Source organism: Callorhinus ursinus, unplaced genomic scaffold, assembly GCF_003265705.2.
Source record: "Callorhinus ursinus isolate GAN/ISIS: 27379988/994484 unplaced genomic scaffold, GSC_fseal_2.0 scaffold81, whole genome shotgun sequence".
Classification (NCBI taxonomy): Eukaryota; Metazoa; Chordata; class Mammalia; order Carnivora; family Otariidae; genus Callorhinus; species Callorhinus ursinus.
This window is the reverse complement of record NW_027397143.1, coordinates 1,981,437-2,006,563: the sequence shown is the minus strand read 5'-3', so window position 1 is coordinate 2,006,563 and position 25,127 is coordinate 1,981,437. Positions and strand designations below refer to the sequence as shown.

Here is a 25,127-nt window from a genome sequence, read left to right as displayed (position 1 = left end):
AAAAGAAAGTAAAAGACAATGTAAAATTAACAGTCCCCTTGAACGAATCAAACAAGGTACGCGTATTATTAATCTCATTTACAAACGAGGAAATGAGGCACACTGAAAATAACTTGCCAAGGTCACATCCCTAAGCCCGGAAGTGAACTTAGGAACTGAGGGTCCACATTCATAACCTGTAGGCCACCACTACTTTTGGGGAAAGCGGCCAATGAAAACAGAGGCTTTGGGGATGGCAGGATGGAAAATCCATGGCAGGAACAGGAGCTGGTGTTGGGGGGAAGCTGTGATCTCCATGTGGAAATATTCCCTAAAAGTTTGGGAATGACAGACTGTGTCTTTAAGGGAAAGCTCCGGCCTGAGGACAGAGATTTGGGAAAGATCTTCAGAAGGTTAAGGTAATGAAAAAGAATGTCAAAAGGGCAAAGAGCAAGAAGGGCCCAGGAGGGGGGGGCGGGGGGGCAAGAATCAGAGGAGACAAAGACATCAGTCGGGTCCAGAATGGGGACACGTGGACAGTGTGCCATCCTAGCAACCCCCAGCCCTCTGTCCTCCCCAGTGCCGGCCTCAGGGCCCAAGTGTAGCTGGACTCCTTCTGGGATGCCCACCACCAGCAGCTCTGGCCTTCAGTGTCAGCTCAAAATGACCCCGCAACCAGGATCTTTTCCTGCTCTTCTTGGATGTTGAATCATTTCCTAAGGTCAGTGCCATGAACTCCCCGGAGACAGAAATATCGCCTTTCCTCTTTGTGACTCCGGTGCCCTTGCAGAGCATCCTGTGCACAGTTGGTGCTCGATAAATGTTCGCTGAGGGTGTCTTTGCTCCTTCCATGTCTTTGTCCCAAGCGAGACTATATCTCCTGTGAAGACAAAGACTGCCTAATACCTGATACTCCACACCAAGCATTTATTGTAGCCAGAAGCATATATTCAGGGCTGACTCAATCTTGGGTCATAAAGTGAGGTTAGGGTGAATTAAGAGCAACCTGGAAACAGAGGAGGCACATTCCTCAGCACTCCCTCCCTGCATCCTGGGGAAAACTTACAAAGCTCTGGATTCCCCAGTTTTTCTTGGAGAGAAAATTACCCAAAGAATGGAAATACATCCACCATCCCTAAACCCAAAAAGCAATTTATGAAAAAGACAAACTTCACTTACTGTCACCTTCGTGGGCAGCAAATCCACGGCCATTCTTTCCTTGTCGGTTTTCCTAGCAAGGGAGTGCAGACTGCTGACAAGGTAGGTCTGGAGAGGAAAAGGTGTCATGAGGAACTCTGGTGTCAAGGGATGGCTTGGAGAGAGCAAGTTCCAACCACCCATAATGTCTACCGGGTCCCAACGAACCAACAGCACATAAACCACGCAGACCAAAAAAAAAATGCGTGCTTACAAAGCCAATGAAGCTCTAAGACAATTCGCCCATCTCCGTCTCCTTGTATTAATGATGTTCTAATTGCTATAAGGTCACCTAAGGTCTTCTAGCTGTGACTCCACAAACTGCGACTCACCCCTAGATACCTGGAGGCCTTAGGGAAGCTTTAAAGGGTACACGCTGTAAAACCCACAATGAACATGAATTTTCCCAGCTGCCACTTTCCAACACAGGCAGCCAATCCTAGGTCGGCCTGCCCCACCTAGCCCCTTCCCCAAGAAATCACGCTACAGGCGCTTGCCCATATTTGCCTTGTCTCTCTGCCTAAAGACCCACCCAGGTGCTTTCCCTGAGTGGCCCCTGCCTGGAGTGCTGCATGGGTCCTCCATATAACACAACCTGCAAACCTTCCTCCTCCAGCCCCCGCCCCCGGATCCGGCCAGACCTTACCGCACCCACGGGAATGTGGTTAAAACACTCCCTCTCGCACAGATGCACACCAGACTGTTGCTCGGCGGACCCTCCTAAACACACATCCCACAGGGGTCGCCACAGAGAGCACCCACAGCGGAAAACAGCCCTCCTTCTCACACACAAACCGCAGCTGGGAGGACACGGGAGGAGGGCGCCTGGAGCAGCCAGACCAGTGTCAGAGGGGGGCCCGGCCACAGCTGCCTGCCCTGGCCACCTGGCTTTGCCGAGGGCTCTTCGGGGAGCAGCACCTGGCGTGAGAGCTTGGCTAGCTGAGTGTGGGGTGTCATCTGGGGCTGGGGCGCCTCAGCCAGGTGGGGGAAGCTGCTGGAGGAGTAACCATAGACACTCCGTGATGCATACCTCCTCCACACCAGAATCGGGGGCGCTTTGCATGTATTGTTTCTAAACCTCACGAGGACCCTAAAAAGTACTGCTACCCCATTTTACAGATGCGAGGGAGGCTGAGAACTTAGGGAGTCGTACCGACCTGCCAAGAAACAAAAAATGTGAAGTAACGGGCAGGAACGGAATCCTTGTTCCGGTCCAGGGCCCTCGCTAAATGTGGCAAATTACCTGGCCGCTCTGCCCCAATTTCTCCGTCTGTAAAATGGGGGCAGTGTGCAGCCACCTTACAGGGCATAAATCCCGAAGGATGAAATGAGTTAATTCATCCAAGGCGCTAGCCCTCTGCCGGGGACACCGAGTGCTCGGCGGGCAGGAGCTATTGTTTTCCCATCACAGAGAAGTCTCCCAGCAGACAGGCCCCCACCGACCCCCCGCCCGCAGCAGTCCGGGCACGCCCCAGCTCACCTGGCCGGGCGCTCCCTCCCCGCGCGTCTCCCGCCGACCTGCGACGCCCCCAACGCGCGGTCGCCCGGGCCGCGGGGACCGGCCCCTGACCCACGGGCCGCGCCGCGTCTCCCGGTGCCCGCGCGCGGCCCCGCCCGGCTCCGCGCTCCCCACCCAAGCCGAGACAGGCGCTGGCTCCACCGCCGGTGGGAAGAGGCCCCCGGGAGGTCTCCGCCCCAGGCAGGCCGCCCCAATGCAGCCGGGGCCACCCGCGCCACCGGCCCCAGAAAGGCCGGGGAGCAGTCCCGCAACCCCGCGAGCCCCAGGACTACCACTCCCGGCATGCCTCGGCCGCGCGCGGACTACATTTCCCAAAAGGCGGCTGGGCGACCCCCGGGAGATGGCCGCTCCCAGCCCCCGCGAGCTCACGGGACCCGCTGCCCGTCCCCGCGAGGTCCGCGGTAACGCGAGGGCGCGCGCGAGCCGAGTAAGGCGGGTGGTCTCCCGCGAGTGCCGGCTGCCTGCATCCGCCCGGGGGCTTGTTGGGCTAGGCAGGCAAGGTGATTTGCAAAAACAAAACCTGAATTTAGACGCCTTTAGGGGAATCCGTGCGCCACGGCCCCCCACCAGCTAGTTGTGATTATTTGTATTTCAATGCGTACCATACCCATAAGACGTATGCATAGGTACAGTTTAAGCAAGAAACCAATACCCACAGACCCAACACTTTGCTTAAAAAAAAAAAAAAAAAAAAAAAAAAAAAAGATATTTGACCAGAATTTCTGAAGCCCTGTCCACAATGCTCCCCTGTCATTTGTCTAAATTGTGCTAAGCATTTGACTTGCTTAGCTTGATGGTATTGTATTCCACAGTAGGTGTGGCTTTCTTTTTTTTAAGGTTTTTGATCTTTATATAAATGGAATCTGCTGTATGTTCTCCTGTGACATGCTCAACATGAACGATGTTTAAAAAAAATCAACTATGTTTTAAAGATCTTATTGGCTTTATTCAGTGATTCATGAACCAGGTAGTATCCTATCTAGCAGGTAGGAAGGAGCTCCAAGAAGTACTACATGCAAGCCTCTTATAGGCAGAAGGGAGCAGGAACAAGGAAGTTATACTTGGCAAGAAGTGGATTGGTTATTACAAGGTTAGTTTCCCTACAGAAGATGGCAAAGATTTATCAGCCAGATTGCTTAACTAATGATGATCACGGGGCTCCTGGTTGGCTGGTTTAAGATTCCATTTCTGGAAGAGCTGAAACTCTAAGTAAGTCTTTGTTTGGTGAAGGGGCAATTTAGCCTGAGAGATCCCTTTTTTGAGCCTGTTATCTTTAACAACTTTTAGATTCGCCTATCTTGATACATTCAAAGTTCATTCATTATCACTGCTGCGTAAGATTCCATTATTCATTCATTCAAGAACAACAAAATATTCAACACCTCTCTTGCTCCTGGCATTGTTCTAGATGTTAGAAATACACCAGTTGAACAAAACTCTCAAAACCTCTGCATCTGTGCAGCTTAAATTCTCTGGGAGGGGAGAGAAGAAAGATGATAAACAAGTATGTTTTTAGGTAGTGATGGGCGCTAATAAGGACAAGAAAGGGGGAACAGCAACTCTGGGGGGGGGTACCGCAATGTTATACAAAGTGGTTAAGAAACGTTTGACTGAGAAGGTGACATTGAAGAAAGATCTGCAAAGATGAAGAGTGAGCCCGGTTGAGGATCTGTGGGAAGGCTTTCCGGCAGGCTGAAAAGCAGATGCCCGGAGGTGGGGGCACACCCGGCCTGTTGAAGACACATTAATACCGTTGCCGAAGCAGAAAGAAGGCAGAAAGAAGTATGTGCGAGATCAGAGGCAAGAGGACTAGAATGTGCAGGCTCTTACTGGTCACAGTCACTGGATCTTACTCTGAAAGAGAATGCTCTGAGCAGTGGAGATGTAGGAGTAGGCAGTTAGCTAGGTGTTAATAGGATGCTGGAGGCCAGCAAACGGGGACTCAGGGTCAGCTACGGGGGGGGGGGGGGGGCGGCGGAGTTAGAAACCTGTCCTGACAGCGCTCCCAAAACAAAGCCACAAAAAGCCGGATCAAGCCAGACAGGCCCAAGACAAAGAAGGCTGGAGACCCTGATCAGGTAAGGGAGAAAAGGCGAGAAGCCCCTCCCCAAGTAATATATATTCCACTCCCTAGCTAAGAACTGTCAGTAAAAGATGTAGAGACCCGAACCCAGCTTCCCCTTGAGCTCATCTGTTCCCAAGACTGGAGAGCATACGCTCACTTGAATAAGATTTCCCACCTCTCCTTGAATGCCTTCTTGCGACAAGACCAAGAGCCTCCCGCAGCATCCCAGGGATGGGCGGGACAGAGGCCTCAGAGCCCCAGGGTCTCCCCTGTCCCGCCTCTGATGTCCATTTCTAAGTGATCACTCTGACAGCTGTGCTGAGCGTTAACCGAAGGGTCAAAGGAAGCAGCCAAGAGACTGGGACTAGTTAGACATCCATGGCCGTAAATTCTGAGAAGACAGCAGTTTGGACGGAGTAGTTATAAGTGGTTGGAAAAGCTCAAAACTCAAAATATGGAAAAGATGAGGATGTTAAGAACATTTCGAATATAATGTTTTTCAACTATTAAGTATATCTTTTTAAATAGTCCTGGCAATAGTGTTTTTAAAAATACTCTTTATGCCCCATTTTTCTGATGGTAAAAATCAAGAATTAACTTTTCCTCTGACTTCCTTTATACATTAAGCCAAACGCAAATTTATTCTACTTTGTCCCATTTAAAATGTTTACAGTATGAGCTAATAGGCCATGACCACCAGTATCCAATTTTAATACTTCCATATTCCACTTTCTCAGCTACGAATTTTGGCAATTTCCTCGACTTTTATCATCTATATTTAAGTAAATCTATTTTAACCTTTTTCTTTAAGATTTATTTATTTGAGAGAGAGAATGAGATAGAGAGAGAGAGCATGGGGGGGAGGGTCAGAGGGTCAGAGGGAGAAGCAGACTCCCTGCCGAGCAGGGAGCCCAATGCGGGACTCGATCCCGGGACTCCAGGATCATGACCTGAGCCGAAGGCAGTCGCCTAACCAACTGAGCCACCCAGGCGCCCTAACCTTTTTCTTTTGTTCACGTCTGTGACCACTTCCTTAGGTTTCTCTTTGGGTCTTGGTATTTCTGTTCCTTTTTCACATTCTCACAACTGGTTTATATCAGTGTCCTCCCAGTAATTCCACAGCCTCCTGTACTTGGTCTTCTGAAGAAACCTGAGGCCGATTTGAACTTCTTCTTCCCTTGCAGGTAACTTTCATTTCTCTACTTTGACTCCTATATAAATCTCACCTCCTCCACCCCAGTTTCCTTTAGGTATTTCTATTTTTCCCCCCTGTATCTAGCAACTGGTTTTTCCATTGTTTTTGTCTTGGACACACACAAAAAAGGGAAAGTCTCAGTTCTGGGTTTTTTTTTTTTTCCTGCTTTCTTCATTAACATCTTCATTAACATAACATTATTCTTGAAGTCTGGCTTTCATATCTCTGATAATCTCACTCTGCCATTCTGTGTCTTTTCCTCTATTTTCTGAGAGGATTCTTCAAATTTACCTCCAAGCTTACAGAATCCAATTTATAAAGTGTTATTTTCCCACTGTTTCTAATGTAGTTTATTCTTAAAAAAAAAAAAAAAGGCCACGTGGAGCACCAGGATGGCTCAGTTGGTTAAGCACCGGACTCTTGATTTCGGCTCAGGTCATGATCTCAGGGTCGTAAGATCAAGCCCTGCGTTGGGCTCTGTGCTCAGTACAGAGTCTGCTTGAGATTCTCTCTCCCTTGCTCTCTCTCAAATAAAATTTTTTTTAAATAAAAATTTTAAATGGCCATGTATTTGAAAAAAAAATGTCTACACTACCTAGCGCACCCTTGAGGTAGTACAAAACCCACTGTCCCAATGCAGCAGGCTCCATGGAGCCCGTGTGGTGGAGAAGCACTGGAGATAAACTAGTCTTCTTCCCTCCCATCCTCCCTTCCTTCTTGCCAGCCTTCCTCCTTTCTCTTTACAGTGAGGAAACAAAAACAAAAACAAAATGATAGGAAAAGGAGAAATAGGAATTGCTCCTCCTGTTCAAGATTACAAAGGCTAAAGTGAAGTATATGCAGTGTTTAAAATTGCATGACGGGGGTGCCTGGGTGACTCAGTCATTAAGTATCTGCCTTCGGCTCAGGTCATGATCCCAAGGCCCCGGGATTGAGCCCCGCATCGGGCTCCCTGCTCAGTGGGGAGCCTGCTTCTCCCTCTCCCACTCCCCTGCTTGTGTTCCCTCTCTCGCTGTGTCTCTCCCTGTAAAATAAATAAATAAAATCTTTAAAAATAAATAAATAAATAAAATCGCATGACAGCACCGCTTCAACCTTCCTCTCTCCAGCAGTGGATGATCTAAATGACGCCCGTCCCTGTACAATGTGGAATGGAGGCTGATGGACCAGCTGGATCTGGGGACACTGGGTATATTGTGGAAAATGCCACCCACATCCTACTGTGAACCTGAATGTTCTCATAGAAACATGCCATAAAGTATTCACATCTTCTTGCCCTATATAAACTCCCTTAGAAGTCTGAAGTGTATTATAACATTCAAGAGGGATTGCAAACATTTGTTTAGGAAAAAGAACCCAAATGACCTAAGCGAAGAGGTGCGTGGGCAGGATGGTGTTGGAATAGAGGGGCCCAAAGGGTAATTCCATCCGGGTCTTTCCATTACAACACTATAAATTTATGGAGTAATGAAAACGTTTACAATTTTTTTATTGTATACGATTTGCTTAAAAGAAATTGAAATCTTGCCAGCTTGTTTTCTTTTGCTTGTACCTTTTTTTTTTAAGTAGGTTCCACTCCTAACATGAGACTCGAACTCATGACCTTGAGATCAAGAGTTGCATGCTCTTCGAACTGAGCCCGCCAGGCGCCCCTTGCCGATGTCTTTCCACTGAAACAGAGCTCACAAAGCAACCGCTGATGATCACAGAGCAGCTTTTAGACCTCTTGCCACAGGCGTGGGACAAGGGTTTGTTCTGTCTTGGGCACAATGAAGTTCTTGGGTATGGCACACAGTAGGCACTTAAAGATAGAAGTAAAAATGGGGTAGACATGACGTGTAGTTGTTTGAGAAGATAACCAAAATGTTTCTTTGGGTAGGTGAGGTGGTGATGGTGGTATAAGCCTGAAACTCCCAACATATCCTTTGGAAAAAACAACAAAGGATATGAGAGAGGAAAGAGGCAGCAGTGTTCCTAAAATGGATATAAAACCACCATCAGGAAGAGAAAGTACGCTCTATGCGTGAAAATATGCAAAACTGTACAGGTGTGGAACAGAACGGAACATAAGTGCTTCAAAGTACATGCAGCATCGAAGCAGCTCCTGTAACTCGGCAACAGAACAGCCCATTCCAATCCTGGGCAAAGGATTTGAACAGACATTTCTCAACAAAAAGATATAAAATGACCAAAAAGCACATAAAAGAAATGTTCAACATCAGTAGTCATCAGGGCAATGCAAATCATGACCAGAATGAGACACCACTTCACACCTGTGCGTGTGACTATTAACGCAAGCCAGAAAATACCAAGCGTTGGCAGAGATGTAGAACCACCCACATTGGAAATGGATCCTTTGCACACTGCTGATGGGAATGTAAAATGGTGCAGCCATGGTGGCAAAGAGTTTGGCTATAATATCCACTCCTCATATGACTCCACAATCCCACTCTGAAGTGTTTACCCAAGAGAAATGTCCACACAAACACTTGTATGCAAATGTCCGTGGCAGCATTGTTCACGATTGCCAAAATGTGCAAACGACCCAAATGTCCATTACCACATGAATGGGTAAATAAAATGTGGTGGATATTTGCCATGGAACATTACTCGGCCTTAAAAAGGAAGGAAATCCTGACACCTGCTATAATGTGGATGAACCTTGAAGACATCATGCTAAGTGAAATCAGCCAGACACAAAAGGACAAATATTATGTGATTCCACTTACGTCAGGAATCTAAAATAGGCAAATTCAGAGAGGCAGCAAGTAGAATAAGAGGTGACCGGGGCTGGCAGCCGGGGAAATGGGACATTACTGCCTAATGGGTGCAGAGCTTCTATTTGAGATGATGAAAAGTTCTGGAAACAGATTGTGGTGATGGTTGCAAAACATATCCTCAATACCGCTAAATTGTACACAAAAAAATGGTTATAATGGTAAGTCTTGTGTATATATTTTATTGCAGTTAAAAAAAATACATGCAGGAGGTAAGGAGACATCCATGGGAAGGTAATGCTTTACGGGGAGAATCTTGTTAATGGAAAGATAGAGATGTGGAAACCATGTGTCAAGGGGGAAAGTAGCAAGAGGAGGAAATAGAAGATCCTGAAAGAGAAAAAAAATCCCCCAAAATGTTTTTGATCCCACAATTTCTCCTCCACCCCCAAATCATCTAATCAAGAAATCATATTTTACTACACAGACAGAAGTAGGTGTATGTGACTGACAGATTTTAGATACGGACTCAAGCTTGTGACAGAAAGGACACAGAAATGAGCTTGCAGGGGCTCTCGAGGCCAAGTCTGGGACAATTTCAGCATCAACATACACAACGATATTAGCAGATTACAGTCCATTGACTAAAATAAGAAACCATGCTTCCAGTCATAAGAACAGAAAACACTTCCCTAAAGTGGAAAGCCAATTAATAAGAGTATAAGAAATGACAGAATTATGAGATCTCCATGTGGAAACCATTGTGATGATAATAAAGATGCTAAAACTGGTGGAGGTGAGTTTGTCTAGTACAGATACACAGGCAAGCACTCATCAGATCACGTCTCAAGATACTAATGAATGCGAAGAGAAAAACCGTGACTTTAGAGTGGGAGGCCAGGCAGACACCACCTCAACCAAGGTAAAGCTGAAATTACCAACCTCACAAGGCTCCCAATGTGATAAGACCATGAACTGAGAATACAATATTGCTTTGGTGGTTTTCTTACCAAAAAAGCACAGCATAAACCTAACCATATGAAAAACACTGGACAACGCCAATGGAGGGACAGTCTAGAAAAAAAAAAATGGCCTATTCGTTTCACAGAACTCTTCATGAGAAAACAGCTTTGGTAATGCAACAGCCAACAAGAGAAGGGCCGAACCCACCTGAAAAGGTGGACATTTTAAATAATAATTTAATTACTATGAACACCATAAATTCAATGTATCAGGCATGTCAATCATATCACAAAAGGTAAAGCATATTCTTTTTCAGGTTGTTTTGAAAATGGCCTATGAGGAAGCTATAAAAATAGACAGTATTCTTTTCTGCCTAGATTCTGAACAAGCCTCTGAGAATAAGAGAAACCAGGCAAGGCGAATATGTTCACAACTCAATGATGAGTCTTTCTTTGCCTAGTCCTCTTATGCACATGTTTTTAGTTTAGTTTGTTTCCTGACTCAGGGTAGGAACCAATCTCTCTTCTTCTGGTGATCTAGGGAGATGAATGAGAAGGGAAAGTATACACAGGAAAGGGAGGTGTTGATAGTTTTCTTAAGGAGACATGTTTAAATTCAACAGTGGCCTGAAGAATGTTATAACCTTGGGGGCACAGTTGGGTGAGCACCTGACTCTGGGTTTTGGCTCAGGTCATGATCTCAGGGGATTGAGCCTTGAGTCTGGCTCCACGCTGAGCATGGAGTCTGCTTGAGATTCTCTCTCCCTCTCCCTCTGCCCCCCTCTGCTCTCTCACTCCCTTCTAAAAAAAAAAAAAATGTTATGACCTTGAAATGGCCCTTGGATACAACCTCTTAAACTTGATGTGCACTTCACCTAGGGTGATCAGGCAGTAAGATGTGTTTTATCCTACCTCAAATGATCCAGTTTAAGAGTTGGGCCAAAAAACTCTAATCATTTTTACTGATATACACACACAGTAGGAATACTGATCCTCATTCTGGCTGGCCTGGGCCACCTCTTCCTGAGAAGGCAGGGTCTCTCAGGCATCAGGCAAGCTGAGGAACCCCGGGCTCCTCCCCAAGTCACTTTCTTGCCTCACAGCCAGAGGTAATCACCAACCTGAATTGTGTGGTCGTATGGTAGCTAGTCTCCAAATATGGTCCCCATGACGAACCACGACCCTGGTATTCACACCCTGGTTACCACCTTCTCCCCTTGAAATCTGGACATCTATAAACCATTTTTCACCAAGAGAATACAGAACTGATGTCATGTGGCTTCTAAAGCAGAGTTCTAAGATCTACACTTTCAATGTAGATCTTCTAGGATGCTGGCTCTTGGGACACTGCCTCTCAGGAACCAGCCACCCTTCTGTGTGAAGCCCAACCAGGCTCTCAGCAGTGGCCATCACTGGGTGCCCGCCACCCTGGACACCAAGCTCAGAGGAGCGGCAGCTGCCCACTGCAAATGCATTAGAGACACCAAGTACGAATTCCCCAACTGAACCCAAATATGCAACCAACGGCATTAATAAATTGTTGCTTTAAGCCACTAAACTTGGGGATGAGTTGTTACACAGGAAGGGATAGCTAGACTATCTTGTCATCCAACCACTTGCTATTTTTAGTGTCTTACCACATGTATAAATCACTTAGAATCAATTTAATATTGCAGAACATATTATACCATATGTTGTTTCCTCTGACTTTTGAAAAGTCAACAGGCTTTGAAATTCATCTGTGTTTGCTTATAGCTTTGGTTCATTCTCCCTGCTGCTCTACATTGTTAACATTCCAAAATTCTCCGTTTTCCTATTAACATTCAGACTACTTCCAAACATTAGCTTCTATGATCAGTGCTGCTAAGAATATCTTTATATACCTGTCTCGTACTGCTCATATGCACACATTTATCTATCATATATACATAGGACATGTTCGACTTTATAGGATGCCAATGGTCTCTATCAATTTACACTCCCACAGTGATGGATTCCAGTTACTCCACATACATCCCAAAACTCAGTAATGTCACATATCTTTGTTTTTACTCATCTTAAAAACAAAACAAAACAAATCCATGAAATTTGGGGTGCCTGGCTAGCCACGTCAGTGAAGTGTGTGATTCTTGATCATGGGATCGTGCGTTCAAGCCCCACGTTGGATATAGAGCCTACTTAAAAATCAAAAATAAATTTAAAAAAATAAGGTCTATTTAAAAAGTCATAAAATCTCATAAAATCCTGTGATTCTAATTTCCATTTTTAAGCATCTTTTCATGTTTTTTAAAAATCTGTATTTCCTCTTCTGTGAAATAAGTAGTCATGTATATTTGGACCACTTTTTTCCCTACAAGTTTGTCTTTTTTTTTTTCTTTAAGTTGATTTGTACAAAGTGTTTAAATTTTCCAGACGGTAAGCGTTTGTCAAAAATGTTGTGGAAAGATTTCCTGTTTTATGTCTTGACTTTTCATCTCCATTTTGGTATATTTTGATAACCAGATGTTCTTTTTTTTTAATGTGAGCAAATATAAAAAAAGATTTCATGGCTTATTTGTATCCTGTTTAAAAAAAATCCTTTCCCTATTGTGAGGTCACAAAGTTTTTCTTTACATCTTCTTCCAAAAGATATACAATTTTGCCTTTCACACAATTCTTTTTGTGGTGATGGTAGGCATCCAATTTTTCTATGTGGATGAACCATTTTTTCTCAGCCATTATTTATTATTGAATAATCTGTTCTTTCCGTATGTTCCTCCTGCCATGACTACTTCTAACATTAATATTTTTTCCAGCAGGTTTCTGGTAAAAACCCTTTTACCAGGTTAGGTAAACTATCTCCTCTGCTTAAGAATTTTTAAATGAATGGGTGCTGAGTATTGTGGTTGCTTTGTCTGCATTTACTGAGATGAACATATGGATTTTGCATCTTTAACCTGCCCAGGTGGTACACAGCATCTGTAAGTTTCCTAATGCTAAATAACCCGCCAATTCCCATGAAAAATCTGCATTTATCATGATGCATTAACTATGTTGAGGTACTTCTGGATTACATTTGCTTTGTTTAGGGTTTTTACATTTTTGTTCATGGATGATATAGGCCCGCATTTTTTAATTTCTTGTACTTTCCTTGTCAATTTTGGTACTGGGTTATATTGGAATCATTGTGCTTGTACACGATCTCCTCTGGAAGATCCTGCGTAAGACTCAAATGGCCTGTTACTTGCAAGTTTGAGAGACCACAACATAAAAATAACTGGGCTTGATATTTTCTTTGTGTAACTTTATTCAGATTTATTTGGGGGGATTATTTTTAGGACTATATTGTTACTTGGAGATGCAATGGTCTGAATGTGTGCCCCTTCAAAATTCGTGTTGAAACCCTAACCCCAGAGGTGATAGTATTAGGAGGTGGGGCCTTTGGGAGGTGACTGTCATGAGGGTGGAGCCTCATGAATTTGATCAGTGCCCTCATAAGAGGCCTCGGAGAGCTCCCTCACCCCTTCCGCCATGTGAGGTTCCAAAAAGGCACCAGCTAGGAACCAGAGGATCCTCACCAGAACACACCCATGCAGGCGTCATGATCTTGGACTTCCCAGCCTCTGGAATTTTAAGAAGTTTCAGTGGTTTATAAGCCACCCAGGGCTGTGGTATTTATTATGGCAACCTAAGTGGACCAAGACAGGGAAGTTATATTTTCCTAGACATTTTCTCAGAAATTAGAGAACTTAAAAGAATGGTTGTGGGGAAAAAGGCACAGCAGTGGAGGATTACATGACTCAAAAGTCTGTTCCTCATGAGTCTGGAACAGTAAGACTGATTAATTGGTCCCAGGAAGCAAAAGTTGAATTCGGTGATTTTTGCTTTAGCTCAGTCTCCACCCCCAATAGTACCTTTTCTGAGGTATTTTTATTACTTTTTTAACTCTTTGACAAAAGGAAGAAACTAGTTGTTTGTTGTTGTTGTTTTTTTTTTTAAACAAAATAGGTAGTTCAGTCCTTTAGTGCTTGCCCACTCTTGATGATACTGGACAACACTAAAGGATGTTGCTCCGTAAAGTTCAACAATTTTAGTTTGACTTGGGAGATAACTTTTTACATTGCCGAATTATTATTCACATTTTAGAAATGCTGAAACGTGCTAACTTGTTGAAGCATCTAACAGCCCATTTACTGAACTTAGAGTCTGAATTTCTGTCTCATGGCCCTCAAACTGTGGGAGGGAGTGAAAGTTACCTGGTTCACTTTACCAGCAGCTAGGACGAATGGTGATCCACTCTCTTCCTGGGCCTTCCTGGATGATAACCAGGGAGCTCAATGAAGCAGGCAAAGCCTTGGGTGCCAAGAGGCATGCTCCCATCTTACACTGTAAGGTCATCACTAACATTTACCAGTGGAGTAACTTGCAAAAGCAGTAGTTGTCTGAATAACCTTTAATTCTCAACCTCACACAGCAAAGGTAATCACTTTATGATAAAACCAAGTGAAATACCATGCATTTTGTGATTTAAAATAAAGTGACTTTAGATCTGCTTCAGAGTTGGGAACAAGTCGTCAGGGAGAAAACTCACAGGCCCGTATGCCTGCAGAGCTTACAGAGTGGTTTTCTTTTCAGGTAAATGGCTTGGAAAGCAAAGAAGAAACAATCCAAAAAGTTTTCACAACCACCAAGTACACGATTTGCCTTTAAACTATTAAAGAACACATTTTAGCGACAGTGAGGTAGCTACAGGTCACCTGCTTACATTTCTTCTCCAAAACATTCTTCTTAGGATAACTGGCTTGCATAACACTTAAATGTCGTTTCAAAAAATAGATTCCTAGATTAATCTAAAGTCTGGATTTTATGGCTACACTTTTACACAAATCAACACGCTTCCCAGGGACGCTTGCAAAAGCTGGGGGCTCTTACTGCACGTCACCAGGGAGAAGATAAAAGAATCTTACACATTCTCTACCTTATAGTCAGTAATAACTTAAAAACTATGAAAAACCCATTTCATAGAAGCTTTCCTAATACACCTAATGTTACCTGCATCATGAAGTCTCTGATGTCTGAGGAGGTCTACATTCTGAAGTTTAACTCACAATTAACTACTCTTCATCACTTCCTGCCCAGGATGAATTTTTCGAAATTGAGTATGGAATGAACTTCAGTTGGAAGACTTTCCACCACATGTGTTTTATTTATAGTTTTTCTCCAGTATGAGTCCTCTGATGATTGGTAAGGGATGAGCTCTGACTAAAAGCCTTCCCACATTCTTTACATTTATACGGCTTTTCTCCCGTATGAATCCTCATATGCGTCATAAGGGATGAGCTTTGTCGGAAAGCTTTCCCACATACTTTACAGCTAAATGGTTTCTCTCCAGTGTGAATTCTCTGGTGCTGAATGAGAGCTGAGCTTTGGTTGAAGGCTTTTTCACAGTCATTACATTTATAAGGTTTCTCTCCAGTGTGAATTTTTCGATGAGTATTAACCGCTGAGTGAGAACTGAAGGCTTTTCCACATTCTTTACAGTTATACGGTTTCTCTCCGGTATGGATTCTATTGTGTATATTAAGCCGTGAAATCCAGGAGAAGGCCTTCCCACATTCGTTGCATTTGTAGGGTTTTTCTCCCGTATGAATTCTTTGATGCTGTATCAGAGCAGAGCTTTGGCTGAAGGCTTTCCCGCATTCCTTACATGCATAAGGTTTCTCCCCAGTGTGGATTCTCTGATGTATGATAAGGGCTGAGTGATAACTGAATACTTTCCCACACTCATTACAATTAAAGGGTTTCTCTCCAGTATGAATTCTATGGTGTCTACTTAGCCGCGATATTGAAGTAAAGGCTTTCCCACACTGACTACATTCGTAGGGTTTCTCTCCAGTATGAATCCTGTGATGTTGAATAAGAGATGAGCACTGGCTAAAGGCTCTCCCACACTCGTTACATTTATAGGGCTTTTCTCCAGTATGAATTCGTTGGTGATTATTCAGGGATGAGCTTCCTTTAAATGTCTTGCCACACTCGTTGCATTTATAGGGTCTCTCTCCGGTATGCATCCTCTGATGTCCGATGAGGGATGTGGTGAAACTGAAGGCTTTCCCACATTCGCCGCAGATGTAAGGTTTCTCTCCCGTGTGAACTCTCAGGTGCTGAGTGAGAGAGGAGCTTTGGCTGAAAGCTTTCCGACATTCCTTGCATTTGTAGAGCTTCTCTCCGGTGTGGATTCTCTGGTGTTTACTCAGGGAAGAACTGTGGAGGAAGATTTTCCCACAGAGGTTACATTTGTAACATTTGCGCACCGTATTGACTCCCAGTTGTTTAAAGAGAACTGAATACTGCTGGGAATGGGGTTTCCTTCCTCTGGAAACGAGTCTGGGTTTTCTAATAAGGGATGATTTCAGACTGACATTTTTCCCGAGCTCAATACTTGTAAAGCTCCTCTCCCTCATGTGGGTGTTTTTGATGGTGACTAAGACTTTCCTGAAAGGTTTGTTCTTTTTGCCTTGTTGCTTCTCTAGTTTGTCCTCATTTATATAGGCTTTCCCTGGCTTGAAATCAAAAGGACTGTCACCTAGGAGTTTATTCATTACTTCCTGATTTTCTTCTTCAGAAACTGTAGTTTCAAACAAGCGCTCCCAACCTAAAATAAACAAAATGGGTAAGTCTCCCTTGCACTGAGAGTAAAGAAAAGTGACACCAAAATATACAAGGACTGCTGACAAATAGTTCCCGAATTCTTAAGAAAGGATGGGGAGAAAAAAAGAGCAAGAGATGGGGCGCCTGGGCGGCTCAGTCGGTGAGGCGGCTGCCTTCAGCTCAGGTCGTGATCCCAGGGTCCTGGGATCGAGCCCTGTGTTGGGCTCCAGCCCTGTGTTGGGCTCCCTGCTCAGCGGAGAGCCTGCTTCTCCCTCTCCCTCTGCCTGCTTGTACTCTCTATCTCTCTGTCAAATAAATAAATACAATCTTTAAAAAAAAAGAAAAAAAGAAAAAAGGGCAAGAGAAAGAAGCAGCATGGGAGACGTGCCTGGGTGGAGAGGGTCTGAGGAAAGCTCGGGTGAACTCCGAGGGAAGCTCCTCCAACAAGGGCAGCCAGGCCCGCTCTAGGAAAAAGCTCAGGTCAGCAGGGGACAGAGCACTTCTGAGTTCAGCGGGTTGTGTTACTCCTCAACTCCCTCTCCTGCATCAGTCACCAGTGCACTCAAGGTAAATCCACGAGGAAACTGCAGAGGAGCTACAAGTAAAACCTGGAAGAGCTGTGGGTCTTAAAAAGCTCTCTGAAACCCAGGGCCTCGATTAGTGCTGTTTTAGAACTCCTCCAAGTGCTGTATGTGGTGTTATGATGGCCATTCCCTCACTTGTTCAGGCAATTATTTACTCAGTAGCCGCCATGCAAAGCTCAAGATTAGGAGTATGGGGAACATATCAGACAGGAATCCAGTTTTTGCAAGGTTTACATTCTAGCAGCAGGGTGTTAACAGTGACCAAGTGGCCAAATAAACTAGGGATGATGAGTCCTGGGGGTGACAAGAATGAGGAAAACAAACAAAAACAAGGTGGTGTGCAGTATGAGTAAACGAGCTGACATTTTAAACTGGGTGATAAGGAAGTAGAATTAAAGATGGGATCTAAATAATGAGAGCTGGCCAAGCAAAACTGTGGGTGTAAAGAGGATTCCAGTCAGAAAGAACACAAGGCAAGAGTCAGCTTCGAGTTGTCCAGGAACCCAGATTTGTCCAGTGTGGCCTGAGCAAGAGGGAACAAGCCAGTGTTACAAGGTGAGGCCAAGAAGTAGGCAGGAGCCGCGTCACGCAGGGTCTTGTAAGATACAGGAGGACATCTGGAACTTCTTCAGAGGATCACTGCTAGTTAGGAAGGACAGCACAGGTCTGTTTAAAGAGGATCGCAGTGGCAGTGTGACAAATGGACGGTAATTCGGGGTGGGCAGATGCAGAGCAGCCACTCAGGGGACTGGATGGAGGCGATGGCGGTCTGCACTGGCATGGCAGTGGAGGGGGGCACATTTGGGATGTTCTGAAGACAGAGATGACAAGTACCTTCACCTATGAATGGGACGTACAGAGTACGTGAAAGAGAGGACTCGAGGATGATGTCCAGCTTCTGGCCTGGGCAGCTCGATGGAGACGGGTGCCATGTGACGATATGGGGACTATTGGGGGAAGAGCACATTCTTGAGAATAATTTTCAGTCCACTTTTTAATCACTTAGAACACAGTGCAAGGAATGGTGTCATTGCTTCAAAAAGAATGAATGTATTTTCTTAAAGAGTTTTTATTTTCTTAACTAAAAAAGAGATAATCATTGTAAGAAAAATAAAGAATACAGAAGGCTATAAATGTGAAAATCGAACTTAGCTATACACATGACACACAAATATAATCATTGCTAGATGTGGAATTTAGCTCACCAGAATTTTTCTGGATATTAGAAAACACTTTTATTTAAAAAATAAAAATAGGTTGAAACTACGCTTCCCCCTACCTACTGTGCACTTACAAAAAAACTGTGGGCTTCTCTCCATGACAACAAATGAAGGTTGACACCATCATTTTAATGGCAATGTAAGATTTCAAAGCAGAAACATAATCATAATTTAATAAATCCCCTTCTAAGAGTCACTTAGCTTTCTTCTTCCCAGTGATCCCTCATGTTATAACAAACATTCTTTATACCACCTTTGCAACTCTGCACAATTATGGAATTATTGCCTTAAGATAAACTTCCAAACCTGGACTCGATTTTAATAAAGCCAGACCATCCTGCAGAAAGATTACACCCATCAACATCCTACGAAAGATACTCAGGTATCAGAGCGATAGGAAAACACTGGATATGTATTTCTTAATTTGGGGTAATACAGTAAGGGGAAAATGGCATCCCATTGCTTTAGTTTGTAATTCACTGATTATAATGAAGTTGAATCGTTTTTCAAAGAATCCTGGGTGAATTTTCAAATTCACATTCCTTGAGTTTTTAATGGTTATACTCATGCCTTTGTACTACAATTATTTATTCTCTGGACCTTTTCTCTGTTTCTCTTTATATTATACCTTTGTATTCTAGAGCCACTACAGCTATCTTAATAACAGGAAAAAAACTAGAAATTAAAATTTCCAGAATATTATTTAATAAGATATGGTTTAACAATACAATAGAGCTCTTTCAGAGACACAGGCCTCTATTTAATGAGCGCTGAATAACTGAAGGACATTCACAATTTAAAATAGGTTTGAGAACAGTCTGTATAATCAATCTCTCTCTCTATGTCTCTCCCTCATGCACAAACACACTCAAATACTCACAATCTGAGAGGACAAATAGTAAAATATCAACAAAGGTTCATCATGGTTGGTTGGCAAAATTTCAGGTGAATCTCTCTTTAAGATTTTATTTATTTTACAGAGAGAGAGAAAGAGGGCACAAGCAGGGGGGATACCTGAGGGAGAGGGAGAAGCAGGCTCCCTGCTGAGCAGGGAGCCCGATGTGGGACTCGATCCCAGGACCCTGGGATCATGACCTGAGCCGAAGGCAGAAGCTTAACTGACTGAGCCACCCAGGAGCCCCTCCTTTTTTTTTTTTTTTTTAACAATACTACACATACCTTGTATTAATTAGAAGTAGTTAATTTTTTTCAAATGCTTGCAAAAGAAGAACAAGTCAATTTGATACTAATGATTTTTTTACCAACCAGAAAGCTCAGAGCCAAATTCGAGACTCACCCATGGCTACACTGCTGGCCCTTACCACAGATATATTCACTTTTTAAGGTTCTGACCAAACTTCTATTTTATTTTACCATTAGTCTTACAGTTAGCTTCCTCGGATTGTTGGTGGAATGTGGCAGAATATATGTTAGTATGTAGTAGAAAAAAATATCCCTGAAGTGAAAATGACTTGGCTCTTCAAAGCAAAGGGCCCCATGAGGCCAAATAACAATATTAAACCAAAACTCCTTGGTATCTGATACAACCTAATGAACCTTCTGCATTCCAAAGATAAAGAAAATATCCTATAATATTCTAGACAGAAGACAAAAAAAAGGGCGGAGGGACTAGATTTCTACACAGAAGATAAAGGAAAAAGAATCATGCTAATGGAGGACTTTTTATCAACGACACTCAATGCTCAGTCACTACAGCCAAGTGTGAAGAAAAAAAAAATTGATGCTAGAATTCTAGATCCATAATTCTCACCAGAGAGGTAAAAGAATTGATTTTATTTATTTATTATTTATTTTTAAAACCTTTAAAGGTTTTCAATATTTGACAGAGAAAGAGAACACAAGCAGGCGGAGTGGCAGAGGGAGGGGGAGAAGCAGACTCCCCACTGAGCAGGGAGCCCGATGCAGGGCTCAATCCCAGGACCCTGGAATCACAACCTGAGCTGAGGGCAGACGCTTAACCGACTGAGCCACACAGGCATCCTAAAAGAATTGATTGTAGACATGTACAAATAGAGCACACACGAACCTTTCTGAAAATATTATTCAAGAAAACACTCTAGTCAAAACAAAGGGGAAAATCTGAAGACAAAGCTCATGAATGGAAACACAGGATTGAGCTGACCCAGAAAGCCTGTGTCCTGCCATTGAGAGAAATAAATGCTGGATAAGTAGCAAAACTCAAAGGAAGAGAGCCACCCTCTGGTGTCTCAAAGACAAAACAGAACAAAAGCAAACAAAGACCAAAAAAAAAAAAAAAAAACCCAGAGATGACAACAACAACAACAAAAAAAAACAAAGACAAAGCCGAACAGCAAATGAGAGCTTATGGACCCAGCAACCCAGAGGAGGTTTAGAGATTGAGAGATACGTCCTAGCAGCCAGGGTCTGGAACATAATATTTTGAGTATTTTCACACAAAAGATTTAGGAGAATGCCATGTTGAATATCTGCAAACCTTCTGCATAAATTCTATTTATCACCATGTTGCCACCCCTGCTTTCTCGCTCTTGTGTAGTATGTAAGTGCACACACATGTGCGTTTTCTTGTTAGCTGAACCATATGTAATAAGTTGCAGACCAAAAAAGTCAAATAAAAACCCAAGCTGGAACAATGAGGGATGTACTGTAGGGATAGAAGGTTTGTTCAAACCACAAAGGGAAGATAATTTAAGAAAATAATCAGTCCAGAAAAGGAATGGGAAGTCCTCAGAGAGGGAGAAAAACCATGAGAGACTCCTAGCTATAGGAAACAAACTGAGGGTTGCTGGAGGGGAGAAGGGTGGGGGGATGGGATAATTGGGTGATGGGCAGTAAGGAGGGCATGTGACGTGATGAGCACTGGGTGTTATATGCAACTGATGAAATATGACATCTGAAACTAATGACGTACTATATGTTGCCTAATTGAATTTAAATAATTTTTTTTTAAAAAAAGGAAAATAATCAGTCCAGAAAAACAGGGGAAGACATGACTCACAAACCTTTACGCATTATATACGGTGTCACATTTTCTGCATTCACATTACAAAGGACAACGGAGACAAGTGGGCCTTTCTTGGGAGAATTCAACTCTCCCTCTGAACCTGCCGCATCAAGGACTCAGAAAGGTAGAGAGAGAGGATATGCCCTTCTCAGCCTTCCCCAGGCCCTGCTCAACATCTCCTGATCAGCAGCACCCAGGCAGTGAGAAAATGCTCTGTCCACTTCCCAATCATTGTCACTCACCTACACATGGGCCTTGAGAAACTCCATTTTCCACCATCCAGGGGTCTTCCCCTTGCTGTAACTGGAAGATGACCTTTGGTTTGGAAAACAGGATTCCTGTTGGTGAACAAGAAGAAGAGAATGAGTCCTCTGTGCAGACATTAGAGGGGTCAGGCTCCTAGAGGATGGCCAGAGGTGGTCTCAGGAAGAAAGTCAGGGTGCTGGTTGTGCACGTCTCCAAACTGGAACCTCTCATGAGAGAGGGACAGAGTTTGGGGACAAAGAACAGTAAAAGCACACAAAGGCTGCCCATCACCAACTCTACCAATCCAAGGCCTTTCTTGGCAGTAGACGGGGGGAGCAACTGCCACCCTGTGAGCCCACCTGCGGGTCCTCCTCAAAGAGGGCCCCACAATGCTCCCCCGGCAGACTCTCCATCATGAGGAAAGGTCCTTACCCAGCGAGACGAGGGTGCCGTAGTTCTCCAGCATCACCTCCCGGTACAGGGTTCTCTGCGCGGAGTCCAGGCGCAGCCACTCATCCTGGCTGAAGAACACGGCCACGTCCCTGAATGTCACAGACTCCTGCAACGGAAACCCACTCCTGCTCACCTGGGACCATCCCCTTGGGGATGTCGCCTGTCGTCACACAAGGTTGCAAGCATCTCCAGGCGAGTCTCTGTCCTTTCCAAATGTACATACAGTTGTTCCCACTTCTGCAAGGGGATATGTTCTAAGACCCCCCCCCCCAGAGGATGCCTAAAACTTGGGGAGTACCGTACCCTATATAAACTGTTTTTTCCTATAAATACAATCCTATAATAAAGTTTAATTTATAAATCAGGCACAGTAAGAGATTAACAACTAATAATAGAACGATTATGACAATATACTATAGCAAAATTATGTGAATGTGGTCTCTCCCTCTCAAAACATCTTATTGTGCTGTACTTACCCTTCTTCTGCTTGTAATACTGTCACCAGCTAGACCCCAAGACCTGACCTTTACTGCCCACCTGCTTATACTCACTGACCTTTGTTCCACATTTTTCCTTAAGCTCTTCTTCCCAGTTTATCTCTTAACTCAGGCAAATGGAAAGTGAAACTGCCCCTCCAGAATATTGCACCCCCTAGTTAACAACCGTCAATAAAAGATAGCAACTCAAACCCCAGGGCACAAAGCTCGCTCTCTCTCTCTTTCTCTCAAGCTCATCTGCTCTATCTTGAGAGTATAATTTTTGCTTTAATAAACTTCCCTGCTGTGTCACTCATCTGCTGTGTTGTGTGTCCGTCCTTGAATTCTTTCTTGAGACAAGACCAAGAACCTTCAGCAACTCCTTCAGGACAGGCTTGGTCGAGGCCCCAGGGCCTCCCCAGTTCACCCGGCAACACTGAAACCCTGCATTGTTCAAGAGTCAACTATACTAGAAGTACCTCTGATAACACTTGCTGATTCAGAGGTCTTCTTTCTTGGATCTTCCTAGACAATCACCTGGACTCCTATCAGGTACTACTCTAGTTGACTGGTCCTCAATTCCTTGAGGGTAAAGACCATACATTTTCTCTTTGAATTCCTAATGTTACAGACAGAATTACCTGATTCCCCCAAGTTTCCAACCTTCACAGGGAAAAAAACATACCTAGATCCCTCACAGAGCCCTGGGTGTGGCTCTAGCACAGGGCTGGGGAGGGGGGACATTCAATTCCTAATCAACAAGTACTTAGCTGTTAGGTGGGGAATTCCCAGTGAGACTAGCCCCAAGCACTACGGAAACAGCTTGATGTGGTCCATATATACAATGGATTATTACTCAACCATTAGAAAGGATGAATACCCACCATTTGCATCAACATGGATGGAACTGGAGGGGACTGTGCTAAATGAACCCTAATCCAGGACCTAATCCAGAACTACTTGGATTTCTTCACATGCTTGAAGAAAAGAGCTAGAATCACAACTAACGAACCCTTGAATACTACATTGAAAACTAATGATGTACTACATGCTGAACATAATAAAAAATATTAAAAAGAGAGAGAGAGAGAGAGAGAGAAGCAGCTTCTTTCCTGAGTTACCCTACCAGGCCCTCAGGTCCCTCCATGGGCTTCACTGCCTCGTAAAGCTCAACAATGGCGTCAGTGTGTTCACGATCTCTGAACCGGGAAGGCAGGTGAAGAAAGAAGCCTTCACTCACCTGAGCTTGGGCTGGCAGCAACCTTGTGGCCATTTCTCCCTCCTGGAGAAGGCACCTGAAATGGAGAGAGAAACTGTGAGCAGTCTGTCTGTCCATCCTGTCTGTACTCCCACCCTCATGAGGCCTGACTAAATTAGAGAGCTCCACACGCTGAGCCGCCTGCAGATGGAAGCCAGAGGGAAACTGGGAGCCCAGGCATCCCTGAGTTAGAGGGGCCATGGGCATGGCCACCCAAACCAGGAGTGGGCAGCAAGCATACTTCCAGTCACTGGCCTGCTACCTTTCAGCCAGTGGTTTCTGAATAAAGATAAATCAGACTAAGGAATTAGAACCAACTGATGTACATTAACAGAGTAAAGGGCCGTCAGGCCGTGCTCACAGAGATGCTCAATGAAAGAGAAATAACATAAATATTCCGCACATCTATACTTAAGTATTTTGTGCTATATATAATTATATTGTACCTAACATAGTAAATAATTAGATATAACATATGACAACAAAGTATAATAATACGATAATTATAATAATTCTTCACATAACATTCGAAGGAAATTGGTGTCCTTTTCAGGAAGAGCCAACCAAAAATTAGTCTTCTCTTCCCCTTGGAAATGGTGCTTCCTTTATGAAGAAAGAGTTATCAAATCTCCTTAATATAAACAAAAACATTACCCATCCTCTCCCTGCTCCAAAAAAAAAAACCCCACAAGGCTCAAAAGAAAGAGCATCATTGGCTAAAGATGAATTTAAAATTTGGAGAAAAGGGAAGTAACTCAGCAAAAGGACGAAATTAATCAAAAAAAAAAAAGGAATAGTCAAATCACTCTAGGATTCACTCACTCTGGGAGAACAGGGCCACACAAGCTCAATATAGCAAGGATAGCAAAAACTAATACACAATAAAATAAAGTTGAAACTCGGGGCGAGGTGGGGGTGGGGGGAGACCCACAAACGCTACCAGCCAAAAACTGCCCCAGGGTGCATGAACCCTCCAACAAGGCAGAGCTCCCTGCAATCTCAGTTCTGGGGCCGCTGCTCCAGGAGCCCCGCCCGAGGCTGGCGCCCGGGGCTCAGGCGGTGACAGCTCCGATTTCCGGGGCTGCGGGACCGCGGGAGCGGAGAGCTCCCGGGGCAACGCCCCCTCCCCGGACCGCCTTCACCTGCCGAGGCCGCAGCCGCCGCTCCGACGCCCGCAACTGGGATTCGCGCGGCGGCCGGCCTTCTGCCCTGGCCCCGCCGCAGGAGCTGCACACCCTGGGCCCGCTCTCACCGGGGGCCTGTACCTGTGCCCGCCGCGACGGAGACGCCAAGCGGCGGACCGCACTGGAGACAAGCAGGATACCTAGCCTGGGGACATTTTTCGCCGCCACCGTTAGGCCGCCGGGCGCAACTGCGTCTGCGCACGAGAGGTATTCGGGTCCCTCGGCCGAACCGCCGCACTTTTCCTTTCGAACTCTATTTCCCAGACGTCGTCGGGGGACGGCGGCCTACGGTGTCCGAGAAGGGCCAATAGCGGTAAGGCTAGAGAACGCCATCTTGCCGGGAGCCCAAGAAGGCTGAAGCCTCGTCTTTCTGCCTCGCTCACCACTTGTCCTGTGGAGCACCCTTTTTGGGAAAAGTGAGTATCTATTTAAAAATAT

The 25,127-nt window shown here is 44.6% G+C and overlaps 1 protein-coding gene across 2 annotated transcripts in view; it reads right to left on the bottom strand.

Annotated features, from left to right (window-relative positions):
• Positions 1 to 24,894, bottom strand: part of ZNF354C (zinc finger protein 354C) — a 36,119-nt gene extending 11,225 nt beyond the window's left edge. Inside the window, exons 1-5 of one of the 2 annotated variants that reach the window (XM_025862690.2) lie at positions 24,771 to 24,894; positions 23,488 to 23,542; positions 21,751 to 21,877; positions 21,315 to 21,410; positions 14,838 to 16,268 (exon numbers count right to left, since the gene is read on the bottom strand). In XM_025862690.2, the coding sequence (XP_025718475.2) occupies positions 14,838 to 16,268; positions 21,315 to 21,410; positions 21,751 to 21,877; positions 23,488 to 23,520 (1,687 nt within the window). In that variant the 5' untranslated portion in view covers positions 23,521 to 23,542; positions 24,771 to 24,894. Of the gene's footprint in view, positions 1 to 1,158; positions 1,246 to 14,665; positions 14,806 to 14,837; positions 16,269 to 21,314; positions 21,411 to 21,750; positions 21,878 to 23,487; positions 23,543 to 24,770 lie in introns of those variants that run through there. The other variant, XM_073887606.1, reaches the window with a different exon arrangement.
• Positions 24,895 to 25,127: the final 233 nt, after the last annotated feature.